Raw genomic sequence first — 27756 nt, 5'->3', positions numbered from 1 at the left:
AGATTCAAAGCTACATTTCCTACTGGAACCTGATACTACTCAGAAACGTCATTCATTGAACAGATCCAACACAATGGGCCAAGCTGTAGTGTATTCCTGGTGAGACGTGTTTCGAGGACTATATATACAGCAGAGTGCCGCGGCCGTCCGGCGACTTCCATCGAACAAGATCACAAGATCAGACCGCGAGGAAACCTAGCTTTCATCGGAGCAGTATGATGAAGCAACTACGCTGCTCAAGAATGCACGTTCACCAGTCAGATTTTATTAGTGACGGTTCTCAGGTCATTCGGGGCAAGTGGAGGCCTGGGCGACTGATAGCAAAGTGTGGATGCGGTTGGACAATCGGACAACGGTAACGCATAGGGAGATACAGCGGCAAGGTGGAGAAACAGACGCCTGCGGAATGCATCGGGTAATGCGGGCTGATGGTAACAGGGGGAGGGGTACTAGCAAGGAAATCTGGGACATGACTGGGGGTCGACTGGACTAGGAGACAGGCTCGCTGGGAGCAGAGTTAAGTAAAATCACAGGGCGTAGGAAAAGTAGAATGGAACAAAGATGCCAAGTTTTACTGTAGGCTGCTCGGGAAATAGATGGGGTTTCAAAGAGGAAGAAATGCATCAGATGGGCGACGACCAGGAAGGAACCCAGTTCCCTCGTTTGAGGCCAGAGGTTGCATCGAGAAGAGAAAAAGAGATGGTGAATCAAAGGGCTTCGAAAAACAGATCGGGAGCAATCGGGATGCCGAGGTAGGAATAAATAGAGCTTTTCTTGCAAAAATAGGGAAACAGTAACAAAATGAAAGACGCGCTCAAAGGGGGAATCTCGGGCGTTATAGAGCATCTGGATAACAAGGAATTCACAGGGTGATGTCCAAGACCATGCTGACATCTTGGACTTGAGCCCCCGCAAGATCCTCGAGAACGGGGATTAGGTCAAGCAGTTCATTGTCGTGAGCGTCAGAGAACCAGCTGCTGATGGGTATTGCGTGTTGAGGATGGAAGATGTAAGAAGTCGGAGAATTGTCAATGATGATCGTATCCTTCAAGTCACGACCGACTTGGGAAAGGTCCTGCGAGAGATGGTTAGCACGGCCAACCAGGAAAGGAGATTCCTAAGATGCCACAAACCTTGACATAGTTCCCTTGATGATTGTAACAACTCTCTCGGAACAATCGGTGGTGAACAACATTATGGATATCAAGCTGGTCTAAAAGCGGATCGCCATACTGTGTTCCAAGTTAGCTTGTTTTTCTCAGAATGCCACCGGTCCGAGCGTAGATGGGTCACAAACCTTTGATACGGAAGCTGTAAACACTACGACTTCATACAGCTCGCCCACCCGTTTCATGAATTGGTCCACACCAGGGCGTTTAATCACGTAAATGTTATGGTATTGACCTTCGATCTCGACAGGGATGGTAAAATCAGCACGCTCGAGAACCTGGTTGGAAATAGTAGTTTGATCAATCAGCCAATGCTTTCGGGGAGAGGGGCAATCCAAATAATTACCTTGAAGCTGCTGTGAACTAATGTCTCGTCCAAGTCCAAAACCAGGCACTTTCGGCCCTGTAAAGCTGGCACAGCTGGGGGCAGCAACCATTGCCCATCGTCTCGATCTGACACTGAAGGGGGATTCGGCACGGGCAATGGGGGAGGCGGAGGTGGAGGCAACACCGGAGCAGAATGGATCACCTCATTTTCCTCGTGCGACGGGGCATCCTCGGCCGAATCTCCCAGTTTCTTCGAAGTCACTTCGGCAGGGACAGGTTCCGGAGCGCTAGTCTGATCTTCAGATGACGGTCCATCCGCTTTGGATTCAGTTGCAACCCCGTTCGCCTTTACACTCTCGATTTGATCCTCTTTTTCTTTGGCAGAGCTGTCGGGCTGAGTTCCTGCTGATTGGCCTTCGCTTTGCACATCGGCGATCGATGGGGCCTTTTGCGCATGAGAAGAATCTTCGTTTGATATCGCGTTAGACTTCTCATCATAATAAGCGGGTTCTTTGGACTCGGCAGTGCTCGAATCGCCGGCGTTGACCTCGGTCTTGTCGGGGGTCGCAAGCCTGGCGGGGGCGGGCTCCTTATTCGATGCCTTGGGCGGTACCGGTGGCTCATCATCGCCATCCACCCCGGAAGAGCAGCAGCTCAAGAAGCCGAAGAGACCCCTCTTTTTCGCGGGTGGAGGGTGGCCGTTCATATCCGGGGTGGTTGGGGTGGCGGCATCGGCGGTGGACTCCCGAGGCTTCTCGACTTTTGGAGCATCGGGGCTTCCCCGTCGCGACCGCCTGCTGCTTGCGCGACTGCGGTCTCTGCGCACTTTCAATATACTAACTTTCGATCCTCGGCGCGCGGGCTCTGCCTGCCCCGGGTCCTCCGTCTTCTCTGAGACAGGTTGCTTATCCGTTTTCGAGGCCTTGGAGGACCGACGAGAGGGAATTGGAATGAGAAGGTGGTTCTTCTTCGGGGTTTCGTTATTCTGGGCGGGTTCCGCCGAGCTTGAAGGAGATGCGACCGCTGATGAGGTTGGTGGAGAGGGTGCGGTCGGGTTCACATCAGGACTCTCGACACCGGCGGCCGTCTGACCCGGTGTTGATTCCGGCCCTAAGCAACTTTAGCATTAGCAATCGTGCTACTCTCCCGAGCGTCTTGTGCAGCCAAAGGGGTCAGAGTGAGATATGCGCAATCACTTACCAGGGGCGACATTCTCGGAAGAATTCATGGGCACAGTGCCCGCAGACTCGGGAGCTTGGGGAGAGGGATCTCGCCCCGTGCTCGCTCCACGCATCAGGGGAGACTTAGTAGGAAGGGCAGGGATGGATCACTGTAGCAAGCGAAACATATACGGAAAGCCTCTAAGCTCGAAGGGAGAAGAGGGCGGAGAGCCTCTGAGAACAGAGGGCGCGGCAACGAGTCAACAACGCCTCCTGGATCAGCAAGCGCCCTGGGCGCTGGGGGAAGCTGGGCCCAGGTTCGCACGTACCGCCTTTGGCCCCCAAAAGAGCCAACCACGTTCAGTGACACCGCCAAGGCGGAGCCCACAAGGTTAGTGACTTTTTGGTATTTGAAGGGTACTGAGAGCCAGAGCCTTGGGGGATATCTGGATCTTTTGAATCTTGGGAGAATTCTACGTGGACGTCGAGTAATGCGGAAAGAAAGAGGAGTATGTCACGTGATGGAGTTGGAAGGTTGCCGTGCGAAGTTGGCGAAGTTGGAAATGGCGGAAATGGTGGGTTCTATTGAATGTTATTCGTACTTCATGGTCTGATTCGAGCTCGCCTCTCTCTTCTCCGGTTCCTCAGGTTATGGGGACTGGACCGCGCATGATAAATAATCCGAGTTATTGCCCATGGACTCGATCCATGTACTCCACGTCCCCTAACACGAGGGTTTTGGATTGTACATAGAACAGCATCTTCCTCAGTTGTTTCTATTAATTTAATCGTGGACGTGCGTTACATCTCCTGCTCTTGGTTTCTTAACAAGTGCATACAATTTCCATACTGCGTCTTGGGGGGGCGTTCCCCCCCCCCCCCTTCTTCAGCTTCTCTCGCCCTCGGCGGCTAACTAGTGTTGAATCTACCCCAAATTGGTCACTCGGGAGGTGGTGGATCCCCTCCCTGCCTCTCTCATTTGTTGTGATGGGAAATTGTTCCACTACCACCTCGGTCGCGGGAAGAGATAGCTAGCGCAGGGCCTGGACCTAAGATTTGCAGAATTCCGTGTTTACGATCAGATCAGATCCATCAGCCCATGCCCCCCTTTTTCTCTCCCGTATGCTTGTCTGATGAAGGGGACAAATCGGCCTCCGGTCCACCCGGAGTGAGGCAAGCTATATGGACAAGGCTGCTGGTGATTGGTGGAGCGCGCCCATGCATGGGCCAATCCCCGCGTGATAGCTGGGCTAATGATGCCCGGAGACTAAGTGTGATAGGGTCAGCAGGGACGATGCGTGTGAAATGCAATTCTGATAGGCCTCTTCTCCCCAGCAACCTCGGGATGATATTAATAGCCTCGACAAAAGGCTCTCTTCATCCTGTATTATGTACGGAGTACATTACGGACTTATTCATTAGACGATTCCCTGAGACGAGGGCGGTTTGTCACTAAACATCCTTGTTGGCCTTCTTCCGGTGCCGAAGCCCGAGCACCTGCCGGAGCTTTCCCCAGTCCTGTGCCCTCGACCAAAAGGCACCATGATCTGCATGATGCAACCTTGATAGCTATGCAGCTCATCGACAACTGGATCAGAGCTTCGTTAAGGGGTCTCTGGTAGGGAAAACCTAACCTGTCATCTGAATCAGCCTATGAAAGAAATAGTACAGGGTTTGCATGAAAGGACTTGATGCTTTTTTTTCTTGTAGTCTCCAGCATGATAATCCATTGCAAAGTATGCTTGTGGTACCCTGTACAGCAGGGTATGCATCCAGGAACTAGGAATTTATAGAATCTCAGCAACGCCAGTATGAGGCTTTGGGTAGTAAGCAAACGAAATAGTTTTCGTCTGTGATGGATATGGCCGTTGCCTCAAAATTCCTGTGGCAGTCAGTGAAGGTTATTCTCCTTGCGATCTGCCCATTCCGCCCACGAGATTATTCCCGATTAGGACTAGTGCCGACGTGATGATCCCATATCAACACGTGACCCATATTTTGAAGCCTGCACTCGTCCCATACTCCTTTCATCTCTCTGCATGGCATCCATTGTTTATCGATTGCTGCATCCGATTTCCACAGATAAGCTACTGGACCATTCTGCAATCTGGTACCGCTTTGAACCCTGGGGCCCCTTGCCCCACCGGCCTCACCAGCAGACATAGCAATGTCTAGCGACGGGGAGGAGATCGTGATCCCAGTGGCTGATGAGTTTAGTGATGGGAACCCAGACACCTGGCCCAAAAATGACAGTAGATGGGAATATGCATTTAAAGATGACATTGGCTGGCGATACGGCCTTGCAGAGAGATGGGTGAAAGAGCAAGGTGCTTATGTTGCGGGTGAGTTCTTTTGTCCTCCATGGCCTTGGTTCGGAGCCTTTTACCTCTAAGAACCTGTCCATCCCTGATATGTCCACATCAATTGAAATAAGTGTACAATTTACTACACTTATGGATATGACATGGAACGTGCAAGCAAATTACCTTGCAACAGTGGAAAACTTTGTTTTTTGCATTATCTATATTGAATATGGCACCTACTGACTTGGTATCTTCTAAAAGGCTGCACGTACATTCTCGATAAGCTACCAGAAGGATATGCCTACGTGGATCGACCTAGAGGATCGAATCCCAAATTTGTGAGTCCTTTACGTCCGATGTGATCCTGCTGAATCTAATTAAGGACTAGCGTGATGCTTTTCTGTTTGGCCACCCAAGTGGCATCTACTTTCAGTCCCGCAACACCTTCTTTCCCCACTTCTACTGGTTAATGACAGGGCGAAAGGGGGTTTGCAAATGCCACGGCTGCGAACGAATGACACGAGGCGCCAAACCCCGCAAGCGTGAGTATCCTCCACACCCATCCATCCTCTTGTGCATATAAAGAGGACTTCTAACGTGCCAAACAGGTCGTACCAAGGCTGAAATGGAAGCAGCGCGTGCAAGTCTGGGGGGGTAGTACCAGTGCCCCACTGGGCCCGCAGCACCGGAGCAAGCCTGGTCCCAAGCCCAGAGAACCTATCAGTGACAAATACCCAAAGGATGAAGACGGCCCAAACTACTGGAAAATGCACATCATGGATCTCAAGGACAAAGGAAGCTTGAATGAAACCATCCAGCACCCAATGAACATGGATTGGGTATTAACCCACGAATGGCTGGAAGAGTACTTTGTTCGACTGCGCCTTCAGCCGTCATTCCTTCCTCGCCGCGGAGAAATTGTTCTATGGCTCCACCCCTATGAAGGAAGGCTTGAGTGGAACAGTGAAGGTAAATGCTACCAGATCCGTAACCCCGATGGCACCTGGGGGGAGAAGCCTCAGTGGCGAGCAGGGATAGTTACCCAGATCCCGGAGGAGCCCAACACCTATCTCGATATTCTTGAAACCACGAAAAAAGAGAGCCCCATCAACTACTCGGGGGTTCCGTGTCGAGACACTTCCCAACCCTGTCAGCGATGACAAATCCTTGTCCTTGCAATCGAAGTATGTTCCCCTGAAGTGCATCAGGCCTTTCAGTGGATTCTGCCGATTCCTTCAATCCATTCCGCGCGAGCAATTCCATCCCTCGATCGAACATGCGATTACAACTATGGCATCCTGGAGTCTGCTCTCGCATATTCGTTTCCATGGAACCTGGCCTAATGCACTTCTGGAAAACCGCGGCATCTATATCGGCTCCGAGCTGATCGCCTTGCGTGATGTTGTGCGGCTCAAGCCATTCGGGATGACTGTTGAAGACACTATCAGCGGAGGATCTGTCCATCGCGGGTCCGTCGATCCTGTTGACGTCCTGATTGTCGAACGAATCTGGCTCGAAATGAATGAATGCAATGCAGACCCGGACTCGCCCCAGCTCGCGAAAGAAATGCGCCCCTTCATCGCAGGCCGAGTGTACACCCGCGACCCTAACCGGCTTACCCGTCCGATGGCCTTCGACAAGGACCCTTTGCAGCCGCTCACCTACGACGAAGTCTGCAATGCCTTCCGGCAGGTTGGAATGCATCTTTATGGCGATTGGTACCGTGTTGCCGCTGGGAAGATGTGCGTGGTGTCCCCATCGATGATCCTCGGCCGCTGCTTCGAGCCCGAGGCGAGCGTGATGTACAACGGAGATGACCGTCTCGATTACGACCTCAACAGCGTCCTGGTCGGCCGCCGCTTCTCAAGCAATGCCGACGCCCGTATCCCCGACGGCGTCGGTTGGTTCTGGGGGAATAGCCGCGTGGAAACGCTAGGCCTGGCGACTCTCAACGATGTGGAGTGCGGGCTCGGCGCTCCGCAGCGAGCCAACCCCGGCCGATGGCAGGCCATCTTGAAGATCCTCAGCGGACCCTACACGGATGCCGACATCCGACGTGCGGAGCTACCTCGCCGTGCCGGACGGCCCTCACTCAAGAAGAAGTTCGGCGACATCGGTAAAACCAGCAAGCTTGTTAGTACCGGGCTTGGGGGGGTCTAGTTCGAGCGCCGCTTCTCCAGGTGCCGCGCCACTGGGCGATATGAGCGATGACTCCGAGGCAGGGCTTTCCGAGGGTGAGCTTCGAGCATCCATTCCCTTCCGGCCTACCCGCAATGAAGATGAGATGAAGGATGAGGCTGAGGATGGGAATGTTGCGGAGTGAGTTTCTGGCACTCGTCTGATGGGATTCCGAGGGGAGGGTCGGGCTTATGAGGAGTTCTCGGAGTATGGGTTTCTATTAGCGGGGCTGGGCTCCGTTATGATTCATGATTTTCAAAGCCTAGTGAGAGCATGAGATAGTCTACACAAGGTTCGAGCAACGGCAGGTGTTCGTAAAAAATGAGGCCAGCGTAGGCTATAGCGTAGGCTAGGTGGAAATGACATTGAGAATAGCTTCGCTATCTGCTATTTCAGCGCTGAAACCAGGGGTATACATCATCGTTGGTATCTCCATATATCGCTAAAGGGAAAAAAAAATCCCTCTCTTCAATAGTCTTAGTTCTGAATAGTGCTATGCAGGTCCATTTCGCAACGAGGGTTGTCAGTGCCTCAGTTGGCCACGAAGACCAGGAGCGCCGTGACTTGCTCCTTAAGACTTCTTCCATAACCCAGCTCTCAGCATTGATCTTCTGCATCAATTTTGACCTTTTCAGTCTTCTTGGGCCGCGCTTCTTCCTCAGGTACATCCTCGTCTTGGCCCTTGAACAAAATTTGCCGAGTGAGAACAGCCCTAATATGCATGACTGCGATAAACAAATACAGGATCACCATCAGAATCGTGGCAATGCTGCCCACCCACAATATACCCTGGCTTTGCAATTCTCTGCCGATTGTGATCGTGGCGATCGTGAATCCAACGTTCGGAAAGACGAATGCCCACCAGTTCAAGGAAAAGCGCATCTCCCTGGCGGCTAGCAGGCATGTCAGAGCCGCGATGCAGAAGAACCAAAAGGACAGGCTCCACATAAAGATCGACGTCACCGTCGCGATGACTTTCACGACTTGGAGGGTCGTTTGCCCTGGCCCGAAGTACTCGTACGCGGTGGGATAGGCGTTAGCCATGCCGATGATTGCAAGCGAAGTGAATGCAGGCGGACCCACCGCGATGAACATCGCGGGCCGAGAAGACGTGCTGGGCAGGCCATACTCGATCATCCTCCGCATGTACATCGCAAACATGAGGATACTGATAAAGAAACCGAGCCCTTGGGCCGTCGTCCCGCCCACGATCATCGCGATCGCGTGGGCCCGCGGTTGCAGACTCGCCCCTGTCGCTGCGATCGTGCCGGACAGCATGAACGGAAAGATGGGCAGGTCCCACGCGGGGGTCATGTTCTCCACCTGCAGTTCGGCACTGATAAAGAGCCAGAGATAGAATACGACCGCAACACAGAAGGTGACGGCAAAGTAGATCCAAAACAATACCCGGTAGGTGACCACCAGCCAAGGACCGCAGGATGGAATGCCGTAGCGCGCGATTGCGGCAATGATACTCGCCAAAGAGAGGAACATTGTGCACACGAACATACTTTCCCTCGGTTGCGATAAGCTCCGCGGCAGCGTCTTCGGCCAGCGTATAAAGCGGTAGCTTATGGCGGCGACAAGGGAGGTGAAAATCACCAGATCAATTATGTAGACGACTTTTCCGATGGTCTGCAGGCCTCTGAATGTATGTGGCTGCATTTCTGGGGACAGAAGCAGAGTCAGGCCACCCGTGGACATGGGCAACGTGAACCAGGCCTGCAACGCCGTCGTCAGCAGGGCGATGAGCTGCGCAGAATGAATGAACATGAGCCTACCCAGGTGAAGTGCTCCAACCGAGCCAATCCTCCTTGACTACTGGCCGAGCCCGAAGATTGTTCTCTGTCTGAGGGCATGAGACTGGAGCTTGTGTCAGGCGCCCGAGCGCCATGTCTTCGACTCATATTGCCGTACAGAAGTCCCCTTCCAAGAGGCGTTAACGACAGGGAGTCCACTGCTTCCAGCTACCCTACGAAGACTGCAGATAGGGACCAGTGTCAATATCGGGGTTTACCAATTAAATACCGCGCTGAAGGTAATGTAATCTTATGACGTCTAAACTGTTGCGCCGAAAATAACATACGGGCCGGTTTACCGCATCGCCGAGAAACGCCAAGCGACCGCAAAACCTGTTCCGACTCGGAGGTTCTGGAAGATTTTACCTAAAGCCTAGCGTAGAGCTTAATTATTCTTATAGGCATACTGAGCATAAAATTTGCGTCTGAGCGCGCAAGGCTGGTAGCGATAGCACTGGTTCCCGTGAACCGCCAAAAAACTTGTGCGATTGACAGCCGCCGCAGTGCTCGAGTATATCTTCCAACCTGGGAACTGCTTGGGACTGATGCCGATTCGCTCTTTTGATGGGTATGCCCCTGCGATCGGACCCAACGGTGAAATCTCTATTATTTCTATGCGTGCGCGGAAAAAATCAAAGTCTTTAGAAGAGATCCGACTCCCGGACTAACACATCGCGATTCAAATGTTCCGGGCTCGTCGATGCAATCCCGGCCAGATGCAACGTGAGCTCCAGCTCACCCAAGAGCGACTTGAACACATGCCCCGCGCCCGCTTGGCCTCCCAGCGCGAGACCGTAGATGTAAGGCCTGCCGATAAGAACCATCTTAGCTCCTAACGCCATTGCCTTGGCGATATCGGTGCCGCTTCGAACCCCCGAGTCGAAGAAGATCTCGAGCTGGTCGCCCACCGCATCTACAATCCGAGGCAACATGGCCAGCGAGCTGACCCCGCCGTCCACTTGCCTGCCCCCCGTGGTTGCTCACGACGATACCTTGGACGCCGATCTCCACGCACTTCTTCGCGTCGTCGACGCTCTGGATCCCCTTCAGAATGATAGGACCGTCCCAGTGCTTTTGCAGGAACTGAACGTCTTCCCAGGAGTGACTGGTCCCCGGAATGATGGTCTGGACCCATTTCGCGACAGCTTCGGCCATCTTGTCTTCGCATTCGGCGCCATATTCCTCCTTGAAACGGCGGCGGAAGACAGGGTCGGACAGCCCAATCGCACTGCCAATTTGGTCGGAGCGGAGGAACGGATTGTAGCTGCCCGTCAAGAGTCAATCCTTGCGTTCTGCTGAAGGAGGCTATTTGTGCACATACCCGTTATCCATGTCGCTGGGCCGCCATCCCAGGATGTACGTATCCAGCGTCACGACCAACGCTTTGAAGCCGGCTTTCTTCGCGCGATTGAGGATGGAGATGGTGACCTCGTTGTCTTCATTCTTGGGCCAGTACAGTTGGTACCATCGCGTACCGTCCCCGTTTGCCTTGGCGACATCTTCGATGCTGGTGCTGCTTGCTGAACTCATAATGTACGGGACATTATTCTCTGCCGCCGCCCGCGCGGTAGCCACCTCACCGTGAGGATTGACGATGCCTGGAAATCATAAGGACCACAATCCGGCTATCCGACTCATCTCGGCCGGAGGTTTGGGCGGTACTCACACTGCACGCCCACTGGCGCGGCCGCGATGGGAAACTGGAATTTCTGGCCGAAGACCCGGGTACTCAAATCCGGAAGCCCCTCCGTCTTCACGAGACGCTTCGGAATAATCGACCACTTCGCGAATGCCTCTACATTCTTCCTCGCGGTCTCGCTGCTCCCCGCACTGCCAACGACGTAACCTTTGCTATTCGCGGACATGACCTCGGAAGCCTGCTTTTCCCATTCTTTCGAGTGGAACGTGAACGGCGGGCGCTCGTAATGCAACCCTTTTTGGTAGACGCTCATCTCATATTCCACCGGGTTGGGAACTGTCTTCTCGGGGACCGTGCGGTAAGAGTAGTCGGTAGTAGACATTGTGCTATGGTATGCGATATGGCAGGTTTCTAAGAGAATCCACTGATCGATCTGACGGTAGCGTTCCGTTTATATTTATCGTGCACATTAATGAAGTCATTCCCCATCTGCGGGTATTGCCGGAGGCCCGCGGGCACTATCAAGCATATTACTTAAGCTTGACGACATGCACCTGGGCACCTGGGCACCTGGACAGAAGCATTGAGATTGAAAACCAAGTTTGGGGGATGATGGACCGATCAGGCCGGAGATCTCCCGACCCAGAGTTTCCCCTGCGTGAGTGGGCCCCCCGAAACACTATCTGGTGCATGCGATACTTTGCGTCTCTGTATTTCCATAACCAACCCTGAGTTCTACGTTGGGTTCGAGGCCCCCCGGGGGCTCCTCTGCATAATGACGAGTCTATATCGCCGATCCAGTCTATTCCACACTGCACTTGACTGCATGACCAACGGATAGGATAATCACGTCTAATCTAGTTTTGGATGTTTCCGTATCTCGCGTTCTTTCGAGACACCCTGTACCCAAACATAGAGGATGAGAACACCAGACGGTTGAACCCCCTTTTGGTGGTAAGAAACAAGGAACGCGATTTGTCGCATTCGTCGCGTTTTTCAAGTGGCCCGCTCAGGGATTCATACACCGAGAGACCTCTTAGGCCCAAGACTAGGCCCTACCCGCTACCATGGGGCGGGTGTTCCGGGTAACCCGGGGGGGGGGAGTTACGAATAGAAGACCTATTATCGTTTGATGGGGTATTCGGGGCATCCGGGCATTCGGGATATTCTACAGGAGATTGATTTGCAAAAACATGGCAAAGCGAAGCGTTACGATAAGCGGACTCGGCAAACTCCCGACCTATGATTTCATAGTTGCGGATGCCGTCATCTGCCGCAGCCATTCTTGCGAATAGCCCTGGAGGCTCGAGGCTGAAAGCGAACTCGGCTCCTCCCGGAGTTGACGAACTCGATCATTACGCAGTGTACATGCCTGGATCTTGGATTCGATTATATAGCGCCGACAGACCATCATACAGCCTGGCCCCCCCCGATACCACCACGAGAGAGACTGTTTCATCTCCGTTGAAGAGAGGCTATGAGCGCCCGCCGATTCAGCCACTTGCCCAGGGCAGATACTGGTCCGAGAGCATGCTCCTTAACTGTAAGTGCGCATGTCTTGAAAAAACATCACGGGGCTAAACCAAGCAGGGAAATACGCTCCTCAACAACCCAAGCTTCAATAAGGGATCTGCGTTCTCTGAAGATGAGCGCCGGGAGTTTGGTCTTCGTGGCTTGCTGCCGTCCAACATTCAGACCCTGGACCAGCAAGTCAAGAGGGCCTACCAGCAATATCAGTCGAAACAAACAGATATCAATAAGAACACTTTCATGACCTCGCTGAAAATGCAGAACGAACCCTTGTACTACAAGACTCTGCTGATGCATCTCAAGGAGATGCTGCCTGTCATCTATACCCCTACTGAAGGGACTGCCATTGAGAACTACAGTCGCGTGTTCCGACGACCGGAAGGGATCTTCCTCACGATCAATCAACCTGAGGAGATCGAAGCGAGTCTTGGCCAAGCAGCGTCGCCGGAGGACATTGACATCGTTGCGGTCAGTGATGGCGAGCAGATTCTCGGGATCGGCGACCAAGGCGTGGGTGGCATCCTTATTTCCATCGCGAAGCTCGTCCTTTACACCACTTGCGCCGGGATTCATCCCAGTCGCACTCTCCCGGTCGTGCTCGATTGTGGCACTAACAATCAGAATTTGCTGAATGACGATTTCTATCTCGGGTACAAGCACCCGCGCGTGCGTGGTGAGCAATACGACGCCTTTGTCGATAACTTTGTGCAAGCTGCACGCAAGCGCTTCCCCAATGCTTTTATCCACTTCGAGGACTTTGGAGTGCATAACGCGAGACGTATCCTCGACAGATACATGTCGTCCATCCCGTGCTTTAACGATGATGTGCAAGGAACCGGCTGTGTAACGCTCGCTGCTATCACCGCCGCCGCTCGGGCGTCAAAAGTCAACGTCGGTGATCTTCGCTGCCTGATGTATGGGGCCGGTACGGCTGGCGTGGGTATCGCGGATCAAATCTCCGACGCTATTGCATTGAACAGCGGCAAGTCGAAGGAGGACGCCAAGAAGCAGATCTACTGCATCGACAAGGACGGCTTGATTCTGCAAAGCATGGAAGGCTCCCTCAACCCTGCACAAAAGGGCTACGCGCGTCCCGACAAGGAGTGGCAAGACACCAACACCAAGTCCCTCCTCGACGTGGTAAAGCAAGTAAAGCCACACGTCTTGATTGGCACGTCCACGCAACCCAAGGCCTTTACCAAAGAAGTCGTGCAAGAGATGAGCAAGCATGTCGACAGACCCATAATCTTCCCGCTCTCCAATCCCACCAGGTTGCACGAGGCGACTCCGAAGGACTTGTTCGAATGGACTGACGGCCGGGTGCTCACGGCTACCGGTTCGCCTTTCGACCCCGTTGAGACCAAGGACGGCAAGCAGCGTGAAATCGCCGAGTGCAATAACTCGGTGGTCTTCCCGGGCATCGGACTAGGAGCAGTCCTCTCGCGCGCCAAATTGATCACGACGGCCATGCTTGTCGAGGCCACCAAGGCATTAGCAGACCAGGCGCCGGCTTTGAAGGATCCGGATGCGGCGCTGCTCCCGGACGTTGAGGACGTACGGGAGGTTAGTTTGAAGGTTGCGGCTGCTGTAATTAAGCAGGCCGTGAAGGAAGGCCTTGCACAAGAGAAGGACATCCCGAACGAAAAAGAGGATTTGGAGGAGTGGATCCGCGTACAGATGTGGAAAGCGGAGTACAGGCCTCTCAAAAAGGTTGCATAGATGTGCGGTGCCCTTTCTCGTTAGGCAGGTAATCAGATCACCATAATCGTGTACATATAAAATTTGCAGTGGCAGTCCATATCTACCTTACGTAAAAGATCTTCATTCCATACCGCTATGAGCATGATAGGCAATCTCTTAGACCCTCGTGATTTTTACTTCCTTTCGAGAATGTCACGACGGTAGTGGGATGTTTATATGATGCTAAGCTCTAGAGTACCAAGGATTGAGGCTTTGTACGCCTTTGGAGACTCGCGGAGGCTTAAAACGTTTCGATATTGAGCGAAGGTGGTTCGATAGACATTAAATCTAATATCGGAGATCATTAGATCTGGTTGGCTGTCAAACCAACGGGTACTGCCCTAACAGCCGGACCTATGTATTAATCATTACCATCCACGTTGCCTACAAGTGATCAAGCTGTAGTCTCTGTGCTGGAAAGGCATGATGGGCTCGATCCTATCACTTTACATCTTTGATTATATCTCTCGCTGCCCCCAGGTGCCACTCTAATCTGGCATCGACGCTTATAGACCCGGGAATGATACCTATCAAGTATGACGGCTCTATGGACCTAATATACGACTGGTGTCTTGCATTCCCTCAACTCTCATGCTTATTGCACCAGACCTGGATGAGCATGAGGAAGGCAGTCGATGATCATACACTCCCGATACCGAAGAATTCCCATTGACTCATGCTTTAGTGTTTCATTGGTTCGTTTTATATTTCAGAGCAGATGATTGGGTTGGAAGTTCAGCCCCATGCATAGTGTCAAGGTTGGAAAAAGAAATGGCCGGCAAGTCTTGATTCTCAGGTTGCCTAATTTGGTTCCCTGGTTTGGTGCCTTAGTTTCGTTCCTTGCGGGTTTGCCCCACTATCAAGTGTTCAACACCTAATAGTGGGGCCAAAGCTCCTTTCTAATTTGTCTCCCTCGAACCGTTGGCGTCACCCAACCTGCAGCAAAGAAACTGCATAAGAAAAAAGGGTAAGTTCTTTAAAAAGATTTTGGGAGCTTACCATGAACATATAAATACTGACACCCCACTCTCATCAACAGGCATTAGGCCAGACTCCTTTGAAGCACTTTATACATTGGGAAACTCTCGCGCCGATTCTTTTCCTCCTTTCTACCGCAGCCTAATATAATCTTCAATTCCCGATCCATGGATCCTGATGTGGGTCGCCATCTTTCTTCCCGCTGCCACGGGCATTGCCATGTTCCGCCATCTCTAGAAGATACTATGTTCCTTGAACCCAGCGGTTCATCTTCAAGTTTGCGAATGGCCCCAAAACCAGTAATGGAACTACCTGCTAGTATCGCTCTACCGCAATTCTCCGCAGATCATTCTTCGTCCGATCACGCATCTGCCTTATCCCCTATCCGATTCGACACGGTATCTGCGATTAGCAACTGTGATCTGATGGAAACGTTCATCATGGGCAATGGAGGGTTTGATCACCCGTTACACATACATCATGACAATTCCATGCTTGAAGAATCGGATCTTGAAGTAGGGACTCAACCAGGCCACCAAGGAGCGTGCCCTACTGTACAAGGCCATGTGGAGACCAGACACAGCCCTAACGTGCCTGACAGGTGCTCAATTGACCTCAGGTAATATCCCAAGTCCCCTGGAGAGGATCCACAATATGAGAGACATTCTAATCCAGATGATATATAGCCATGTTCGTCGGTCATATTTATGTCAGTGGAAGAATTGCCGGAAGAATTTTACTTCGAAGGGCAGTTTGATGCGGCATCTTGATACGATCCATGTGGATCCTCGATCGCTCAAATGTGCTGAATGCTCGCACATCTGCAGTCGCAAGGACCACCTGAAAGACCATCGGCTACGGAAGCATGGTATTAGAGCGTGAATTCTTACTCGGGTTAAGGGGTTTGGGATTTACTTTCGCGTTTCATCCTACACATTCTTTTGTTGGCAGGTATGGCTAGGTCTAAATATCTTTGGTCGGGATAGAAGTTACTGTCGTTTACTGGTACAAGTGAGGCCATTTTCTCAATAATTGTGCTTTTCAATCCAGGTGTATCTTCATGGGCATAGATCATCGCAGTGGTTTCTGGTAAGCAGTTCAGTATACGTATGAGCTGCATCGGGGATGTATTACCAATGGCAAAAAGGAGAACGATAACTCGGATTCGATGCTTCAGGCTCGCCTGTTTCGTCTCATGGAACGCACCACCGTATCGAGAACAAGGAAATTCGAGGCCCTGGATGAACCATTTGATTGCCATGCTTTTGCCTCTGTGATGAAAACCAGATTTAGTGACAATCCAGAGCTAGCAATGCAGGCTGCCATAGATTTGGATGTGGGGAATCCTAGTGCGATTCCTTCGATGGGGATCAATAACCTCTTGGGCGAGGAATACTTGCTCTCATTCCTGGCAATGGATTGGCTACCGGGTTCTTTGCTAGAAAGTGCAAGCGTAAAACTCCCGAGTTCGAGTCCGAGTTCATAGATTAGAATAACTAGTGGATGATTTTGCACGGGGCGATTGATTATAGAAATGCCTATAGCTCCAAGGCATATCAATTGAAATTATTTAGCCACAAAACCGCTCTCATTTGCAAGCCAAGACTCAAAGGTCTGCAAATCTGGGCGAATTTCCTTCAGGGCAGTGATGTCGGCTCCAAACCCAGAATCGTAGAACCATTGGAACATGTACCCCAATTCATTCATCATCCACATCAAGATCCGGCTCACAAAGTGGAACGTCAAGGGCACAGCTCGTCCACATTCCTTGCGAAATATTTTTTCCATTTCCGCAAAGGTGAGTTCATCCCCAGCCAGAGACAAGCATTCATTCCGGTATTCCTCTGGAGAGAGGAACGCCTGAGCACCGAAAAAGCCAACATCAGTCACGAACTTGTCATCGGAGTTTCTATGGCGGAAATCATCGCCCAACCGATATAGAAAAAGAAACCGAAGGAGAACTCGGGTTCCAGATTGTGCTCTGGCTTTCCGGTTATCGATAAAAACTAAAATACAAACGTTGAAGCTCCTACCTAGGTATAAAGCCAATCGCTGACATCAGCTACTTAGTATAGCTCAATCGAAGGAAGCCTCAAGTGGTGAGCCACGATAGCTTTGGTCAGACCCTGATGGTCAGAGAGTCTAGCAAAGAAAGCACGTTGCCGGTCGCAATACTAGAGTTGAAGAAGAATATCGATTTCTTCTCTTTAAACCTTGGAGTAGGTTATCTCCTCTCTGAGAAGGTGAAGTGTCTTCGGCATAGTGGAAGCGACTTCACAGTAAGAGTGCTCGTTTTGCGGCTCCTTGATTTTGTGCTTGAGCGAACGATTGTTGCATTTAATGAAATATCCACTATACCGCAAGGAGCGAGACAAGGTGACATTGAATAAGTTGTTTGGAAAAGCAAGCTAGAAGTATTTAGAACAGATGGAAGAAAGGGGCTCAGGGGCTGGAAACCACGTTACCTATCCTGTCTAGGATTTCTGTTGTACATGCGGTATGATTTTTGAGCGCTATCTTTTCTACTGAGTTTCGTTGCGAAAATTCGGTTTCCATAAACCTTCGGTTCCACGACTTGTACTTGAATAAAAACATGTAACGATCATGCTTTATACAGATTGGCTTGTTTTGCCGCCGAGACTTTGTCTCGCGTAGCGCGCGCAACCTCGCATGAATCAACGCCAAATATAAGCAGGTTTTCTTTTGGAATTTGCGTTTCACTAGCTCGGTATTGCTCTCTATATAACAAAATTTCATATTAGATGGCTGGAAGTCCCTCGTACTCTTGTCAATGTATTCTTTTTCATATCATCAATGCATACAGGCAGGCTAACATCTAGTAATAGATAATGTCAACGTTTGTACATATCATAAATGTTTCCCGTGCGCTTCTCCTGGGAACTTTTGCCGGCTGCTTCTGCCGCTGCCTTGTCCCTCTCAACTTTTGCCTCTTGCTTGTTTTGCTTGCGCTTCTCCTGAGAGATCTTCCCAGCTGCATCGGCCGCTGCCCTGTCTTGAAACCCTTTAGGAGGAACAAACGTCTTATCAGACATGGCGATAGAAAATGGTGGAATCTCTGAAAGTGTTATACTTTAGTAGGTTTGGGGCGATGCGCTTGTTTCTAAAAACACACCTGTAAACCAGCGAGATAGCGAGTAAAGTAATGAATCGACCCTTAGAGAAGGCTTCCAATATATAAATTGTTTCGAGGGCACGGTCGTGGAAACCTTGCAACTGGATCAGGGAGAAAGCTTTTTCTGCTTCGTAGACCTCGGAGCGGCGTACAACCTGGGCTTTTATATTCGTACGGAGATGGAAAAGACATGAGAGATGGGTGACTGTGCCTTCGCAACCTTCCACTCAGCCTTCCACTCAGCCTTCCACTCAACCTCTCACCCTGCAGATGGCGCTTAGCCAATTCGAACGGGAGATTCCGGCCAATATTATCCTTGCCTGATGACATGGTTCCTGCGGATCCATTCCCATTTTATGCTCTACGCAGTATATCTAAGCTGAGCTAAACGCTGACAGCATGCAAGATGCAGCCCATCTAGGCTAGCAGGTTTATTCGCCTAGCGAACGCAAGGCAGACTAGGCAGACAGAAAATGCGAAACTGCAACGGCCTAGGCGCCGAAGATGATGTGATTGGAAATGTGATTGGGGATGTGATGGGTAATAGACATCTAGGCTAGGCGATAACGGTTCGGGACTATTGTTATCCCGAAAACAGTACTTTTGTTATTATCATGTGATCATGTCCATAATTGCTGGCTTCGGTACTGTCCCCTATATTTTTCCATTCACCGCCAAACAATTCCAAAGGTGCTGAAAACTCTATCTTTCTCAATTTATCTTCCCATTCATTCCTCTCAAAATGCTCACATATAAATCTTACGACGATGTTGCCTGGGCAATAAGCACCCAGATCTGGAAGGACTGGCCAGAACTTCTTCGCACTGATGGGGACATCTACAATGATATCGGAATTATTCTTTCTGAACAGTTCAGTGACCTTGAATGGGAACTTTTCGAATTCCTTTCCACTGGTGGTTTCAATGTCTGTTTCAAGATGAATTTCACCAATAACTTTGGCGCTGTGATACGGTTCCCACTGCCCGGTGCTGTGATGTTTCCTGAAGAAAAAGTTCGCAACGAGGTCGCTGCTATGCAATTTATCTTGGAGAAAACTTCAGATAAAATACCAATTCCAGTGCCTTCTGTCTTTCGCTCGACAGAGACAAAAGAGAGTCCTTCAGACCTAGGTCCTTTTATCATCATGAACTATATCCAACACAAAGGTAGTATGGGTGATCTTCTTGAGACTCCGGGACGCCAAGCAGGAGAAACTCCTGTGCTTAATCTAGGCCTTGAGCTAGCCAGACTGGAATCTCTCTATAGAGAACTGGCCAAGATTTCTCTTTCAATGGCGACACTTTCTTTGAGCCGGATAGGATCTCTGCACAAGAATAACAATTCTATATGGGAAGTATCATGCCGTCCACTATCCTACTCTATGAACGAAATTGTTCAGTTAGGGACGCTGCCTCGATCAGAACTACCGACCACTACTTATGATAAAGCTTCATCATACTTTGAAGCCCTGGCGGAGTTACATATTTCGCATCTCAAAAGCCAAAGAAATGAGGCTGATATTGAGGCTGATATTGACATTGATATCTTGGCGGATGATTTCCGGCGCAAATTTGTTGCTAGATTTCTCTTCCGAAAACTTGTTCGAGACCCAGAGCGAAGGCAGCAATGGATATTGCATGATAATGGCCCATTCCCAGTATGGTGTGACGATTTTCGACCAGAAAACGTTCTAATTGATGAAACCGAGAAAGTTATCGGAGTCGTGGATTGGGAGTTTACCTATACTGCTCCAGTTGAATTTTCTTATGCACCACCTTGGTGGCTGCTGCTTAAAAAGCCAGAAGATTGGCCTGGAGGCCTGGATGAATGGTGTGCAGAGTATGAGAAACCGCTTCGGACGTTTCTTGAGGCAATGCGAAAATGCGAAGATGAGGCAATTCAGAAAAAAAAGCTACTTGAGAGCCAGCGGCTGTCTAGTCAGATGCGAGACAGCTGGCAGAGTGGAAACTTCTGGATCATGTACGCTGCAAGGCATAATTTTGCCTTCGATGCCATATATTGGAAAAAGATTGATCAGCGGTTCTTTGGGAAGACACCAAATACAGACGGCAATCATTGTGATGTATGGCGCAAGAGGCTTCATCTCTTAGAACCTGGAGAAAAGAAACTGATGGAGGAATATGTGGCTTTAAAGCTCAAAGAGAGGAACATAGTGCGTCTCAATTGGGATCCAGATGAGTACACTGTGGGGTGGATACAACGGATGAAGGAGATCAGATGGAAGGAGATGGAGAGGGAGGAGAAGGAAAAGACAGAGAGGGTGTCACCGCCAAGCCAGGACGGCTAGTCACGTGCATAACCCCCCCATCTAGCAAACCATAGATAGATCAATAAACCATCTTTACATCTCCCAGCTTCGGCTACAGAGGGAGAAAATGGAAATATGTGCTGAACCTTAAATGAGAGTGGAGTGCCAGCCAATGGTAGCGAGCGACCCTTTATCAAAATATTGACCCCTAACAAAAATAGACCGAACCCTGGTCATATAAACTGAACCTCTATCAAAGTCAGAGAGAGAGATTATTGCAATCAAGTATATACGAGAACCACCAGATCACAGTTGGTGAATGATACATATAGCCGAGGGGTGATGCGCCATTTTGTTCAACCATTTTCTGAGGCCCGCTGCTTTCAGAGCTTTGAGAAGGACCACTCACCTCCCAGTTACGGTTGGTTTCCGACCTATGCGAGTTGGGGGTGCGTGGACGCTGCCAAACTGCCGCAAGTTTCTGCAAATATTTACGATCGTGATCTGGCTGCACCCAGCTTCTTCTGCAATTTCATCAGTTCTTAGTGACTCTTTCTCTATCATGTCTTGGGTGAGATGCAGCTTGGAAGGAGACAGTCTCGGGGGTATATGGCAAGCCTAGTGTAGGAGGTTCGGTCAAGAGACATTTTGGGAGCTATGATACTATCAAAGTGGAATTAGCGCTCATTACTCGAGCAAATAATTAACTGAAAGGTTCTGTCTCGAATACTCACGTCCTCACCCTAAGAGCATGCTTTCGGTTGTGACATACCTGGGGAGATTGGCTTTCTGGATGGTAGCAGCATATCCGCCGTCTCGCCCAGCGCGAGAAGCAAAACATTTCCAGGTACCATCAACATGTAGATGAAATGAGCCTACGCGCGTCCCGGACTTTATTTGCAGCCCTACGGTAATAACGGCCTTTGGGTCATCTTTGTCTTTCGAAGACTGTGTGTGCCATTGCACCCCTGACAGGAAGTATGTAAGTAATCAGTTTCCAGTATTGATGTATACTTGACTCAACTAAAAGAAGCAGAAAGATTGGCGCTTATGGTGGAGGTAGCCCTATGGCTGGCAAAGGCAAACAGGAGACGATCCCATGCTTCCGTTGCGCGTGGTTCGGCGGTGCTTTTTTTGATGCCAGCTTGAGGAGCGAGGACGATCTTGGAGTCGCGCTTTGCGGTACCTCGCGATCAATTGCTGACGGGGGAGGGGACAGTGGGTCGGAGTGGAGAGGTCGAAGCGGGTGACCCGGTCAAGCAGGAATTACGTTATTAGGATGTTCTGGATTATATGATTAGGGTTCGAAAGAGTGCCTCTCTGTTCATAATAAAGAAGGCGAAGTTGGGTGCTACTGTACACCTATAAGCTCATTCCTCAAAATCAAAGATCTCATTACATACATACAAGCACTTTCAAACATAGGATGACCATCAAACCTTTCCCAAAAGCTTCTCTACAAAGTTTTCGCAGTTTCTTCATAGACATCGGTGGATGACATATCAGAGATAAGAATGCAATACATAGCCCAAGCAATGTGATGCACCTCTCTACCTACTATCAGTGAAAGTGAGACCGTAGGAAAGTGCGTTCTAGTCAATATAGAGAGAGTTGACTTCGTCTCGAAAATACGAACAATTACAGACAGAGATATCAAACTAAATTAAATTAATTAGAATCGTTTCCTTTCAACGTTTTGACGCCAATGTTAGCGCTACTGGCCAGGAGAAGGCTCGCTTGGCGTGTGCCCCTCCCATTTCCCATTGCAGCCGCTTCCATACCGGCCGCACCGACTCCTCATCGATATAGGGAAAAGGGAAGATGTGATTGGCAAAGGACTTTAATTGATCCACCGTCCAGTCTTTTCGCCAAAGTTCAGGGTCCTCGATCTCTAGCACTTTCTCCCGCGGCGTAACTCGACTAACTGGCTCCACTGGAAACCCACACGCCCGATTCGTGAAGAAGCCCATTGTTGTCCAGCTTGAATTCCACTTCCGGCGCTCAACGTCAATCCAGTCAGACTCATGGAAAGGTATATAGTCCAACCAGCTAGCGATGCCATCGGCCGTTCGCTTCCAACTCGCGCGGGTGGCAGGCGCCATATTGTCAGCTTGAATCACGCGTCGAAAGTGATGATCAGTTATCGTATCCAGAAGAGGTTGACAGCGAGACGCGTACTCGGGCTCTGCAAAGTGTGCTCGTCCATAAAACCAGATTGCTAGTGTGCTCCCGGGTTTAAGGAGCGTGTGGAAGCTTCGCAGTGCAGCCTCAGTATCTAGAAGCGGGAAAGTGAGTGCGCACACCACCAAGTCCGCCGAACCGCTTGCGTACTGCCCGCCTAGTTCCTCACCTCTGGCGACTTTGAAGGAGAAGGATGAGTCTCCAGGATGACCCTGCTGGCTTTTAAGCTGGTAGAGCGCGAAATCGACATGGTTTGGATTGTTATCGCTAACAACCACATGTTTGAATCTCTTGGCAAGCTTCGCTGAGACCTGACCTGGTCCGGCACCCACGTCATGCGCCAGATTGGAACAATTGCTATGTGCATCGTGATAGGCATAAATGAGGTCATAGAACTCGGTCGTGTACTTTGGTCTGGTGGAAAGGTAGCCAGTCCAGTACCGGATGTCGTCTTCAACGTTCAATTTCCACACATTGGTGGTGTCCTCGGTGTGGGAGCTTATGGATCTTGAGCCTCTTATAGTAGTATTGAACGCAACTTTCCGACAGAAAGTATTTCGTACGGCCATGCTAGTCATGGCGGGATTGTGGGATTCCAACTTGCTGGAGTAGAGGCAATAAAAGTTGGGGGCTGCTCCTTATGACATAGACACGCATTCCATAACGGACTAATAATTGAATAAATAATGCATCATTGAAAGCGATCGGGCTTCAAATGGCCCCAGATTATTGCCATTGGATGCGTGTCTGTCGCTGCCTGAGACTGCAGCTGACCATGAGTACTCGGGATTATTTCGAGTGGAGATCCCTGCACATGCATATGCGCGTTGACGCATTTGGTGTATTCATGCGGATTGATCCACTTGTTTACTGTAGGTAATATGACTTGACTCTCGTCCGTAACTGAAGAACCGAATGGTAATATGGTAACGTTTACAAATGACGTATGAGAAAATCTTTCGGCTATGAGGGAGGGGAAGGGAGGGACGGGATTTTCGATTGAAATTCCGAAGTTACTTATCACCAGACGGCTGCAAACAATTAACCTTAGCCTATAGTCAGTCTTATTCAATCTTTTACCGATAAAATGGCAGCCTTGAGTTTTGCCTACTCGCGCGTAGCATCTTCTGATCTCGACGATTCGTCATCTTCAAATGGAAAAGCTTCAGACAAAGGCTCCAAGAGGCAGGATGTGCGGTCTTTAGTGATAACGGGTGCGACTTGGGGCCTCCTAGTCATATCCAACCTCACCTTGCTCGGTCTATGGTGGAGATCTTCACAACTGGCTAAAGTGTGTGTGCGGCCAAAGCTTTCTTATTGTACGTTAGGAGATTGAAAGTGTCACTATCCAATCCTCAGGTAAAAGGCTAATGTATCCTCCCCAAAAAGCCCCGGCCAAGGAGGCTATCAAGTATGAACTTCGGCGTCTTCATCGTGCTCTCGACCACAATAACTTCACTGGTGAGCCACGCCAGGAGTTTGACGCAGCCTGGAACCAAATACTTGAACGTATGCAAACCTAGTCTGTCTATCAATTGACTATTACTGTAGCTTGGATGGGATATAGCTGACCTTTTGGATCCCAAACATGAAACAGCGATGACAATCAAGATATCCCAAGAAGAGCTTTCTCACCTTTCGGACGAGAGTATCGCATTTCAAGATGGATCCGGATATATCGCAGAGTTAGCTGTTTACCATGAGATTCACTGCGTGGTGAGAACTCCTACACCCCACGAGATTTTTCTCTAACTGTACTGGCTAAATGGAAGGCAACTGTTCCAGAAAATTTTACGTCGCTTTCTAAACATGGACTATTATTACCCCAACATTACCAAGGAAAAGCTAGATTTTGAGAAAGTCCATGCCGACCACTGCTTGGAATATTTGCGCGAAGCGGCCATGTGCCGCGGTGACACCACTCTTACCACCTTCTTCTGGAAAAATGAGATTCCTTACTCTCGAGTGTACAGTGATCACGAATGTGTGAATTGGGAAGCGCTGGACACATGGGCGCGGTCGCGTATGGTTGATATGAGCAGTTATGACCATTTAGAGCATTGAATTAAATTCAGGGCTCGGGAATACATTGCTGTCTTGCGAATTGATTTAATATATTACTTCACAACGCTCGAATGATATCCTTCGGTTCGTAGGAGGAAATAAACTTGTAGCTCATCTGTTCCTTTCTCGAGCTTTATAATAGGACCGATCCCTCGATCCCTCTATCATTCTTGACTAACATGCTCGCAATAGTCATATGAAGCTTCACGTTAATATCCCAGTGTCAGTCGAATTAGCCCATTTTTCCGCCCACGCGAACACACTTGCGTAGTCACGGCATTGTTTCGGCTGGTTCCAGCCACTTGTAGTGTGCGTATTGAAGTCCAGGGCCTCCATGTTGGTGTCTGCGGCGCATATAATGGTCTGTCGCAGGTAATCAAAGCAATGCCGGATGTGTGATGGCGCCATACGGGTGCCCGTGCGGTTGAGATAGCTATCAGGAGGCGTTTTCCCTTCAGCAATTTCGGCGTCTTCAACAGCGTGATAATATGAAACCACGATTGCATGCTGCGTTCCATGAATGATATTAACCGTCACGATGCTTTCTTGAGATGGGTAATCGATCAGAAGAATACGAACCAAGCAATGGAGTTGATGAAAGACGGCAATCCCGGAGATAAATGGCGCGAGATGAGGGTGATGAACGAAGCCTCGGCCAACTAAATGATTCCATGGATAATTAGACTTTGTATGAGGAGCTTCTTGAGAATCTATTCATGTGCTAACCACGGTGGGCTTGTATGGTAATAGAAAACATACTCGGCATCAATGCATTCCATGCCTCTTCGGACCCTGGGGTAGGACGTTGGGAAAATGTGAGGTTGTGTGTCCATACACTATGGACTTCACCGGGTGGCCCTGAGGAGAAGATTTCACGAGTTAGGAACTGGTGGCTTTCTGGTACCTGAAGCATATCGAGGATCTAAGACTTACGGAGGAGGCCATCTTGCGATGACGATGAGAATTCTCGGCCGCCGAACCAACCCAATATTAACGCAACAGCCATAGCAGCAACGATTGGAACTGCTGCCGCTACAGGTCTTGTTTTCGATGTATGCGCTGAAGGTTGTATCGAGCTCAACCCCCCTGGATCTTCTAGCTTTGCCAGATGATAATGTGTCCGATCCGTAGCGGAGGGAGGCGCCATCATAGGCTCGTGTGCTTTGTGCTAAGGGGAGCTCGGCTCTGTCCAAAAAGAGAAACTGGAATATCTGATGCTCGCTAGTACCAGCAGACAATTTGTAGGTCCAGAGTGTATTTATGAGACCGTTTGGAATAGATAGTTAGGTGGCGGTACCTTCGATGTATGTACGAAGTACAAGACAAAGTCTGCTGAGGTACCAATTTCTATCTGTATTGTCAGGAACCCAATGGAATCAGGGTTCACATGTATTGGACGCTCGGATTTTGTTCACGGTTCGGTTTTTGTCAACTAGTATTTACAGGGTAATACGCCTAGACTACCACTTCGGTATGGATACAGATGCCAAGGTCCTCAATCTGGTATTGAACAAGACTTGAACTTTAAAGGTGATTATGGAGAAATTCAATTTATGGTGAAGTTGCGTTGCAGGCTTTTTCTATCGTACGGAAAGTGGGGATACATGGCGATGGGGGTAGGATCCTAACAATGTCCGTACAGGAAATTTGGGGGCCATGCATAATATTAGTGACCATACCGAAACCAGAAGGGTGATCACTTGGATAAATGGGGGCTAAGCCCATTCTATCCCGTCGTAAGGTGAAAAAGAGGGGTAAGCTGATCAGAATCCAGCCAAACAACCGCTAACTGGCGGTGCCTATTGTTATCCTATAAGTTGGTGGGGGCGGGGGAATTTGAAGCTAATGACGCACAACATGGAAAGAAAGACTATGTACAGGACGACTTGGCCCTTGAACAAATCATCTTTATAGCGTCGTTCACTCGACCTGCGAGGGGGTCTGTGGTTGGTGTATGCGTCCTGCAGCTCATGGTCATACACGGCCGGTCTTCGCTATAGTTGAATGGAAGAGTGCACCTCAAAGATACCTCATGTAGGAACTTATCACAAATATATACTTGTAAAATTATGGGTACCCTTGATAATGGCCAGATCTCTAGCTCATATTTACTGCACTCTTAACTTGGAAGTCGCCGTGAGCTTGGGGCTAAAAAATTCTTGTTAATGGCGCTTTTCTTCACAATCGAGGGTTCTTTGCCGATCTCGTATTTCTTCGCATCCCTGGTCGATCGCTCTATTTCCGACTTCTCATAGTCCCCCGTAATGTTGCACCAAACTTGCACCAAACTTGCATCATACTTGCTGCCTTAAAAAGTTAAATTTTAAGAGCGCTCAGACTCCAAAAATGTCTAATTACTATTTGGAGTTACCTACAGATAGGCCGCTTCGAGCATGAGGTTTGCGCGTCATTATGTAAACTAGTACTTCCAAAAATATATATAGAGCGACGTCAATGTTCAATTGGAGAGGAAAGCTGAATCCGTTAGCCATAATTCCTACCTCCCCTCTTACCTCGGTTGATCCATTCTACTTTTGCAAAAGAAAGCCAACCATCCACGAAAAGATTTCCTGCTTTGAATCGAGTCCAGTTTAGCTTCAACAAAGAGCATGCGTCCCTCGATCTTTGTATCTTTTGTTGCTCTTCTGGCGAGCGGAAGTATTGCCCACCCCGTTGGTATGTTCCTCGAACCGTCGGTCCCTTTCCGCTGTATATTCTCGAACTAAAGCTTGTCTGAAGCGGGGAAGGACGCCGACGATATGGTCCGTAACAGCTGGTCTGAGAAGCGAGCGGACGCCGACGATATGGTCCGTAACAGCTGGTCTGAGAAGCGAGCGGATGCCGACGATATGGTCCGCAATAGCTGGTCTGAGTAATGCGATTATTCGATATTTTTAAGTCTAGCGAGTAAAGCGAGCGCGGTTGAGGCTATATTGAATCAAAGTCTAAATTTGACCAAGCAATTTTTAATTTTCGAAGTATAGATATATATATGTGTATGCGTAAACATATTCTCTGCAAGGAATAATAGTCGCTCTATAATATATGCAGCGAAACTCCTTGATACCTGGGGTAAAATGGTCATACTCACATAGAGGGAGCCTCTGGATATCACTATCATATGATTCAAAGCTTGAAGGACCTGGGCAGATTATCGAATGCTCCCAAGCGCCGAACACACGCCGAACACATGCCGTTGCCACGCATGAATGGACTTATGTGCTCTGCGTACTTTACCTCTTTGAGGCCGAAGTAGTAGAGGCGGATTTGCCAGCACTTTACCTTT

The 27756-nt window shown here is 49.7% G+C and overlaps 12 protein-coding genes across 12 annotated transcripts; 5 read left to right on the top strand and 7 right to left on the bottom strand.

Moving 5' to 3' along the window:
• Window positions 1-862: 862 nt before the first annotated feature.
• On the bottom strand, window positions 863-2790 carry psrA (putative general stress response phosphoprotein phosphatase Psr1/2; the record flags this gene model as incomplete). The annotated part of the gene is made up of 5 exons (XM_058470234.1): window positions 863-1075; window positions 1134-1232; window positions 1298-1447; window positions 1516-2606; window positions 2697-2790. 5 exons carry the CDS (start codon window positions 2788-2790, stop codon window positions 863-865), a joined length of 1647 nt encoding a protein of 548 aa, XP_058333375.1.
• Window positions 2791-4823: 2033 nt separating this feature from the next.
• N7468_000936 (uncharacterized protein) lies at window positions 4824-7276 on the top strand (the record flags this gene model as incomplete). Its single annotated transcript, XM_058470233.1, has 6 exons — window positions 4824-4998; window positions 5221-5297; window positions 5348-5446; window positions 5568-6080; window positions 6145-7075; window positions 7140-7276. Coding segments are annotated over 6 exons (1932 nt in total), but the record flags the coding sequence as incomplete, so codon positions are not given.
• A 458-nt stretch (window positions 7277-7734) lies between these two features.
• N7468_000935 (tellurite-resistance/dicarboxylate transporter family protein) lies at window positions 7735-8910 on the bottom strand (the record flags this gene model as incomplete). The annotated part of the gene is made up of 1 exon (XM_058470232.1): window positions 7735-8910. The coding sequence occupies one exon, from the start codon at window positions 8908-8910 to the stop codon at window positions 7735-7737; it is 1176 nt and encodes a 391-aa protein (XP_058333373.1).
• Window positions 8911-9577: 667 nt separating this feature from the next.
• N7468_000934 (FMN-dependent dehydrogenase) lies at window positions 9578-10957 on the bottom strand (the record flags this gene model as incomplete). Its single annotated transcript, XM_058470231.1, has 4 exons — window positions 9578-9832; window positions 9867-10200; window positions 10258-10534; window positions 10603-10957. The coding sequence occupies 4 exons, from the start codon at window positions 10955-10957 to the stop codon at window positions 9578-9580; spliced, it is 1221 nt and encodes a 406-aa protein (XP_058333372.1).
• An 878-nt stretch (window positions 10958-11835) lies between these two features.
• On the top strand, window positions 11836-13824 carry N7468_000933 (NAD-dependent malic enzyme; the record flags this gene model as incomplete). Its single annotated transcript, XM_058470230.1, has 2 exons — window positions 11836-12118; window positions 12221-13824. 2 exons carry the CDS (start codon window positions 11836-11838, stop codon window positions 13822-13824), a joined length of 1887 nt encoding a protein of 628 aa, XP_058333371.1.
• A 2565-nt stretch (window positions 13825-16389) lies between these two features.
• N7468_000932 (uncharacterized protein) lies at window positions 16390-17084 on the bottom strand (the record flags this gene model as incomplete). The annotated part of the gene is given in 3 exon segments (XM_058470229.1): window positions 16390-16875; window positions 16949-17026; window positions 17037-17084. 3 exon segments carry the CDS (start codon window positions 17082-17084, stop codon window positions 16390-16392), a joined length of 612 nt encoding a protein of 203 aa, XP_058333370.1.
• Window positions 17085-17675: 591 nt separating this feature from the next.
• Window positions 17676-17876, bottom strand: N7468_000931 (uncharacterized protein; the record flags this gene model as incomplete). The annotated part of the gene is made up of 1 exon (XM_058470228.1): window positions 17676-17876. The coding sequence occupies one exon, from the start codon at window positions 17874-17876 to the stop codon at window positions 17676-17678; it is 201 nt and encodes a 66-aa protein (XP_058333369.1).
• An 822-nt stretch (window positions 17877-18698) lies between these two features.
• N7468_000930 (uncharacterized protein) lies at window positions 18699-20264 on the top strand (the record flags this gene model as incomplete). The annotated part of the gene is made up of 1 exon (XM_058470227.1): window positions 18699-20264. One exon carries the CDS (start codon window positions 18699-18701, stop codon window positions 20262-20264), a length of 1566 nt encoding a protein of 521 aa, XP_058333368.1.
• Window positions 20265-21913: 1649 nt separating this feature from the next.
• Window positions 21914-22975, bottom strand: N7468_000929 (class I SAM-dependent methyltransferase; the record flags this gene model as incomplete). The annotated part of the gene is made up of 1 exon (XM_058470226.1): window positions 21914-22975. One exon carries the CDS (start codon window positions 22973-22975, stop codon window positions 21914-21916), a length of 1062 nt encoding a protein of 353 aa, XP_058333367.1.
• Window positions 22976-23493: 518 nt separating this feature from the next.
• Window positions 23494-24470, top strand: N7468_000928 (oxidase ustYa family protein; the record flags this gene model as incomplete). The annotated part of the gene is made up of 4 exons (XM_058470225.1): window positions 23494-23725; window positions 23796-23915; window positions 23974-24122; window positions 24192-24470. The coding sequence occupies 4 exons, from the start codon at window positions 23494-23496 to the stop codon at window positions 24468-24470; spliced, it is 780 nt and encodes a 259-aa protein (XP_058333366.1).
• A 204-nt stretch (window positions 24471-24674) lies between these two features.
• Window positions 24675-25476, bottom strand: N7468_000927 (uncharacterized protein; the record flags this gene model as incomplete). Its single annotated transcript, XM_058470224.1, has 3 exons — window positions 24675-25129; window positions 25230-25262; window positions 25404-25476. 3 exons carry the CDS (start codon window positions 25474-25476, stop codon window positions 24675-24677), a joined length of 561 nt encoding a protein of 186 aa, XP_058333365.1.
• A 1603-nt stretch (window positions 25477-27079) lies between these two features.
• N7468_000926 (uncharacterized protein) lies at window positions 27080-27346 on the top strand (the record flags this gene model as incomplete). The annotated part of the gene is made up of 2 exons (XM_058470223.1): window positions 27080-27146; window positions 27210-27346. The coding sequence occupies 2 exons, from the start codon at window positions 27080-27082 to the stop codon at window positions 27344-27346; spliced, it is 204 nt and encodes a 67-aa protein (XP_058333364.1).
• Window positions 27347-27756: the final 410 nt, after the last annotated feature.

The sequence above is a fragment of the Penicillium chermesinum genome, assembly GCF_028974085.1.
Source record: "Penicillium chermesinum strain IBT 19713 chromosome Unknown utg000002l:1.0-5270490.0:1.0-5274688.0, whole genome shotgun sequence".
Lineage (NCBI taxonomy): Eukaryota > Fungi > Ascomycota > Eurotiomycetes > Eurotiales > Aspergillaceae > Penicillium > Penicillium chermesinum.
This window is presented reverse-complemented; position numbering and strand designations above follow the sequence as displayed.